Below are 7,002 nucleotides of genomic sequence, written 5' to 3'. Positions count from 1 at the left end.
CTGGAAAGGGCAGGGGCAAGAAGAGAGCAAAACCAAAAGAGAACCATGAGAGTCAGCTGCATCTTCTAGAAGATCAGCAAAGCCTTTCCCAGCCCCAGGACCACCCCCATCCCTCTCTCCTGCCCAGCAGTCAGTGGCGCAGTGAGGGGGACCCTTCCCACCACCCAGTTTAGCCTGCGGCTAAACCCTTTTTTCCTGAAGCTACAGTAGCTTGGCTTCGTTCCCAAACAACCATTGGTGTCACAGGGGAATGGGCTTTGCATTCCCTGCCCCACACACCATTCCCACTGCCCAGAGAAGGCACAGCGGGGACATTGTGGGGGCTGCTGGGGCTCTGTCCAGCTCCTCTGCCTTGGCATAAGACAGGGACTGGGGAAAGCAAACAGCCTTGCCCCAGAGTGCTGCGGGGACATCACTTCTGGGCTCATGTCCTGTATGGTGGAAGCCTGTTCCTCAGAATCATCACTGAAGAGCCAGACACTCAGGCTGGATAATGGAAATGCTCTGGAGCCAATACAGTTTCAGGCTCTAAATAGTTTTTAAAGCAAAGGCGGAGTTTGAACACATTAAACAAGCGACAGATTAAGTCAGCCTGCTGGGGTGCTGCCACTACGAGGGCAGTAACTTTGTGGGTCCCCAGGGGCAGGTGGTGGGTCCCTTAAGCCTCTGCAGGCGTGCAGCATCGCAGGTGGGCAGCCCAGCTTACTTCCCTGCCTTTTGGGGTGAAGGACCAGGCACCCAGCTTTTTCTAGGCAATTAAAACCACAAATTGATAACCTGCTTGTGCTTTGCAGGAGCAACTTCCCCTGCCAAGGGGAGTGCCTGCCTGTTTGCCTTGCTGCAGGACATCTACTGACACGGCTTTTCTTCTGGTCACACAGGAGTACGTACCTCAATGGCCAACACTCCGATGGCAAGGGCTCCTGCAAGGTACACATAAGTCTCAAAGGAGTTCAGGATCACAGTGTAGCAGCCCTAGGAGGGACAAAACATGGTGAGACACACCTGAACACCACATTGTGTTTTTCTCACAGCACAGTCCTTGTACCTTGTTCGCTCAGATCCAGGTACCACAAACACTGCTCCCTCTCACAACCCCACTGCCCCAGCGCCGCAGGCTGGTGTCGGGGAGGGGAAGGTTTTGCTGTGATGGGGTGGGAGTGGGTCACACTCACAACCCCTCACTGACCATGAGGATCCATGACTTCTTGCAAGGCAGAGAGGAGCAGCCCACAAGATGCACTCCCTCTGCCAAGGGCAGAGACTAAACACAGAGGAAAGGATCCTCAGGGCAGATGACAGGCAGCCCCATCTGGCTAGGCAAAGGGATGATTTACTTAAAGCCAAGGCAGGAGATTCTTGAATCCTCTCTCAAAACCAGCATCTCTTTCACACCTCAGGAGCTATATCTATGTCTAAGTCTATGCCTTCTCCCAAAGGAGCATGGAATTCTCCAAGACTTTTGATACGGTTTCCCATGCCTCCTACAAGAGAAACTGATGTGTTACAGTCTAGACAAGTGGTCTCTGAGGTAGGTGGGAGAACAGGACAGACCCAGAAGGTGGTGGTCAATGGCTCCCTTTCAAATGGCAACCTGTCATGAGTGGGTACCCCAGGGATCAATATTGGGCCCAACACCGTTTAACATCTTCATAAGTGATCTGGATGATGGAATCAAGTGTAGCCTGATGAAATTTGCTGATGACACCAAATTGAGTGTTGAAGTTGACACTTTGGATGGGAGAGCCACCCTGCAGGATGATCTGGATAGGCTGGAAGAATGGGCTAACAAGAACCTTATGAAGTTCAACAAGGACAAACGTAAGGTCTTGCACTTGGGAAAACATCATCGAGGAGGGCAGCATGAGACACAATCAGATGAGAGGAGAGCACAGACAGGCTCCACTCATGATGCAGACCCGGGGAGTTCAGACTCTTGAGGCAGTAACCGAGCAGTTAAAATCATGCCCTTGTCAACATGAGGCCACACAGCAGCAGCAAGTCTTTTCCAGCCACGTTCCAGCCCAATTTTCAGGGGAAAGCATTCAGCAGAGCAACAAAATGTTTGCGTTCTTGTCAGAACTCCAACCTTCACCCAACTTCCAGCATGCCCTGCTCAGATGGCTACAAAATGGGGTGAGCACAAGTGTGGCCAGCTCTGTCCTACCAGCACAGTGTCCAAAGAGCCTGCCTTTGCTCCAGGAATGCCTGAATTCAGCCATCCGTTGTTTGGGAGTGTCCCTCCCATTTTACAGAAGTGCCTTACTGTATGCTTGGTGACACTTGCTGTGCACATGGCTTCTCCCACCAACACACTCTGTGGTGTCAAGGGCTCACCTTTCCATAAAAGCAGTAGGTCTCAGCATCATCACTTAGGGAAAGCTAAATCTGTTATCTGCTTCAAGCCTTTCTCAAAATGCATATCTCTTTCCCTTCCCGCTGCTTGTCATTCTCTCTTCCCCATCTACTCATGGCAGTCAGACCTGACAGAAGCAGTGTGGTGCTGTCTGCTATGATCTCCTACCCAGAGCATCTTTGCCAACCATTTCCAGCTGTCAGGCAAGGAACAGCTCACACTCTGCTTCCAAACGCCTGTACTCCCTTTCAAACTCTGCTATCAAGTGCTGAAAAGAGGACCACTGCTTAGTCTGGAGAGAAAAGGAGGCCTGTACATATGGCTCAGCTGGTTTATTTGTAAAGTGTACATAGCCAAAAGCTTTGCTATTAAGCTTCTTAAACTTCACCTCTCAGTTACAATGTAACAAAACAGAATTGGTAAGTTATCTGTGTTAGTGGCATTATAATAAAGTCTTGTTTCAGTCTAGTACTGGGAAATAAGTCAAGATGTCTGGGAAAAGAAATGTGCTTTTTCTATTGTAAAGAATAAAAGAACAGAGAAATGCAGCTTTCAAACACTTCTCTACCTTGGAAAACAGACATGGTTTTGTGTCTGATTAACCCTCAATCTTTTGCTTGTATATGTTGTTGATGAGGAGTCTTTGTGAACTAAACTGGAGCCACTACCTCAGCCAGTAAGAGCCAACTCCATCCCATTCTTACTGACCTGTGCTGACTTGCTGATTAACATTTCAGATACGGTATTAACCTTCAGAAACACAACAAAACTTGACACAAACTTCCACTCCACCTCTGAGTTCCTTGAGAAAATCTTCATTTTCCTGCTGATATAGCACAACATGGACTTGGCAGCCCACACCGTCAATGAAAGGGGATTTTCAAAATCAGACATATGCTTGATCAGACTTCAAAAGATGTCAGCAGAAGTGTAATTAGGATGTCAGCTACAGCCAGAATGGCATGACCTGCCAGCTTCACTAGCTACCCATGACCACGACAGCCATCTCTTTGACTGCTGTGAAACTCCTTTTCCTGGTGTTTGGCTTCCCTTACCTGTCGGTTCTGAAACCTCTCGATGCCTGTGAGGCAGGCTTCCTTGTTCACAAACATCCCTTCCCGGCTCTGGATCTCTCGCTGGCAACAAGCCTCTGGTGTTGCAGTCTCCCAAGAAGAGTGTGGAAAATGAGGGACTGTCTCAAAATCTTCGGGTCCATTCACTCCACAGCAGGCAAACTAGGGAGCGGCACAGAGAAGAAAAGAAGATAGGGTTGACACTTTGCCCTGAAAGCAGATAAGAGAAATCTACCAAAGACCTATTCTTGTAGGGATCAAAGCTTTAGTCAAAGCAGAGACAAAACAACTGTTGTTTCCAAAGAAGTGGGTTGTTTTTGTATCTTGGAGCTTGTTTTGTCAAAGCCTTTTCATAAAGTCCCACTGTTCCCATGTCATACCCTATACACTAAGGTACCGCTGGGAATATCGCCACAAACTACACAGGGCTTTGGAGCACATCCAGAGAGACTTGCTTGAGATCACCCAGCAAGTCTGTAAGGGAGCCAGCAGTACAATCCAGGCTCCCAGCTGCCCGTTCTCCCCATCGCTAATGGCCGGGATTATTGCTGCTCAAAAGTACTGCTAGGTGATTCAAGTCAGGTCCCTTTCTAGATTCAAGTCAGGCCCTTTTTATGGATTCAAGTCATACTCTGACTCTGTCTCCTTTCAGTCAGCAAAAGGAAATGTCTTTATTAAAGTCCTGAATCAGCATGAAGGGCAGCAATCACCTTTTTCTTTTAAGATTAAAATTGACTTTTCATCTGCTGAGCCTGACATCTTCCTCCTCCCTCCTGAAGAGATACACCATGGGCTGTCCTGAGGTCTACATTCACATATGTGCACATACACACACACACACAGGACTTCTTCTAGCAGATAAGAACAATTCGCTTTGAGAAAGACCGGCTGCCAGATGAATTCTCATCTCCCTCCCACCGCCACCATGCCCCCGGTGCTGCTCTTGACACAACAGGATGGCTGAGCAGGGACAGCTTGGGACTGGCATGGCCAGACTTACTGTGATCATGACAGAGTTCCAGGTGGAAGAGAAAACGTCTGTGTTGTTGTTCCTCAGGTAATGCTTCTTCAGCTCCTTGGTGAAAAACTCTCTGGTCAGCTGGAACACACAGACGGGTGGAAACGCACAAGTTACTGTCAATGTCTCTTTCCCAAGCACCCTCCAAAGCTCTCTTTGGTGAATGCTGGTGGTTAGTTGTTTTTTTTTTTTTTTCTCCAAACCTCAGAGGAGAAATATGGGAAAAGCCACTGCCTGAACCATAACTATATCCAGAGTGAAAGGTACTCATCCAATGAAACTGTTGCTCATTAAAAATCAGGGATTGAATTACATCTATACTTGTAACCTAATATTTGCATTTAAAGGTTGGTTGTTTTTTTAAATATCCAGTGGTATTTGAATGTGTTTCATAAGTTGAAACAGGACTAAAACAGATTTTAGAAATATCTTCAATCCACACCCAAATAGTAGCTTAACTTATTATGCTTCCTGAGGTCTGCAGACAAAGCATGTTTTCCCCCTCACTTTTCATTTTAAACCAGTTAACTTCCTACTAATGGCAACTTCTCTGAATTTACTTCCATGTGTGAGAAAGCAGAATCAAGCTCTAATACCAATCCTTCTGGGAATGAAAAGGAAGTAAAAAACATGTAATTAATGCAAAATGTTCAAGTCAGCTTACAAATCAGAAAATAGACCGTTCCCCTAACAATGCTATAGATTATCTAAACTGACCCACACATATGGAGAAAAAAATCCTCTTTATATTTCCTGTGTTTAGATAATTAAACCATTTTTGCTAAAGTCAACAATAAAAACAAATGGAATTTCATTTACTCCTGTTTACATTTACAGTATAATAGAAAACCTGAACCAACATTCAGAGTGTCCTCAAAAAGTTAGATATTTTGAAACTGCATTTACTTAGGACTACTCTCCAGAGGACTAGTAAATATACAAACTTCATAGTCTTAAACTAAACACTTCAATCTTTCTACCACTCCACGATGAAAACATCAAGGAACCCCCTCCTTTTCAGGTTGCCAATAGGTCTTGACTTGTGTGGTCCCTTCTCTAAAATACCTTGTGACTTGCGATGCACACAGACAAAATCTCTCTGCCACTGCAAAGCCTCAGCGAAGTGGGTTGGACTCAGCTGGATATAGTTCTGCTCCAGGTGTTGCATATTTGCAGGATAAGAAATTAAGCTGCCTGAAAAAGGCACCCCCTGTCCCCTTCTTTTTTATTGCTGCTGTTCATACAGCACTGCAGATGCAGCAACATACACTGCTACGAGTTGGTTTCAGGTTCTTGATATGCAACGTGAAATATCTCACATACATATGTATGAGATGCATGAGTGGGCACAAAAACACAAGCTTGCTTGTTTCCTTTGTAATTCTGTCACAAAATCTAATGAAAAAAAGAGAAGGCTGTGGTGACTCTTTAGAAGACCCCAAATAACACTTCATATTGACTTTTGTTTTACAAATACAAACTAAGGCACATTTAATGACTAAATCAATACTGGGTAAAACTTTGTCACAAAGACTTGAATGATGTACTATTATGCCTTTTAATGAGATAGGCTGCCAAGTTCCTAAATCACTTTTATGAGACACAGATTAGCCCATTTTTTCTCCTGAAAATTAAAATACCAGAAGATCAGAGAGGACTGGCATACCCCTTTGGGAATTTGGCGCACTGAGGGAAGGTCAGATTAGAAGATGCTGAAAAATGTCCTCAGTGTTCTCCTTTCCTTCCCTTTCTCTGTGTATTCTATCTGCACAGCATTCTAACCTGCAGAGACCCCAGCGCTTTTTTTTGATGCTTGTCTGTTTCTGAATCGCAGACTTTGAAATTGATATCACCGTTGGTAATAATCCCAGCTGACTGCCTTTGGCAGGGTCTAAAACTAAAGTCATATAAATATAAAGTGAAACCTTTATTTTGACAGCAGCAACCCCAGAGGAAATTGATCAGAGTTTGTGTGCAATTTTTACGAGACGGCCTAAAACAAAACCTAGTGCTGGAAGCATGAGTTTGCCAGGAAAATAACTGATTCCATCATGGTGCTCTTGTTTGTCCTGAGTTCAGAAATATGTTAAAAAAAAAAGAAAAAGATCATCAGAAGCATCTCTCTTGTTTTAAAAAATTGCTGACAAAGGAGAATAAAAGTCAGCGAGACAGTCCTACTTAGATGGCCATGGCTCCCCTCTTGCTGAAGCCCTGATGGGGTCTGTGCACATTGGAGTACTATGGCAAGAACTGCTCGGAAGGGAGTGAAGGACCTACTGATAAATCTACATCTTTGCACGTGCTTCTGACAAATAGTTACACCAGCCGCAGTAATGAACAATAAAGAGCTGTTCAGGTGTCGTGTTTTCTAGCTGTTCTGGGGTGAACGCCTCCAAGAAGCACATGTATGCATACATCTGCATGCTAGTGAATGAAGTGGGACTTTTTTGTCACACTGGTTAAAAAAAATAGCTTGGCTGGAATCACTGCCGCCACGTGAAGGGGGTTCATGAAGAAGAGGGCGTTTCTGCTCAATACAGGTGTGGTGGCACTGG

General features: G+C 45.3%; 1 protein-coding gene across 6 annotated transcripts in view; it reads right to left on the bottom strand.

The window, feature by feature from the left end:
- Nucleotides 1–7,002, bottom strand: part of TSPAN18 (tetraspanin 18) — a 130,808-nt gene that overhangs the window by 3,591 nt on the left and 120,215 nt on the right. For all 6 annotated transcript variants that reach the window (XM_071809111.1, XM_071809112.1, XM_065839441.2 and 3 more), the window contains 3 exons: nt 4,430–4,528; nt 3,412–3,591; nt 892–975 (listed from right to left, as the gene is read on the bottom strand). In XM_071809111.1, the coding sequence (XP_071665212.1) occupies nt 892–975; nt 3,412–3,591; nt 4,430–4,528 (363 nt within the window). The remainder of the gene's footprint in view (nt 1–891; nt 976–3,411; nt 3,592–4,429; nt 4,529–7,002) is intronic.

Source organism: Patagioenas fasciata, chromosome 5, assembly GCF_037038585.1.
Source record: "Patagioenas fasciata isolate bPatFas1 chromosome 5, bPatFas1.hap1, whole genome shotgun sequence".
In the NCBI taxonomy this organism is placed as follows: Eukaryota; Metazoa; Chordata; class Aves; order Columbiformes; family Columbidae; genus Patagioenas; species Patagioenas fasciata.
The sequence above is the reverse complement of the archived record's forward strand: the minus strand, read 5'-3'. Positions and strand labels throughout refer to the sequence as shown.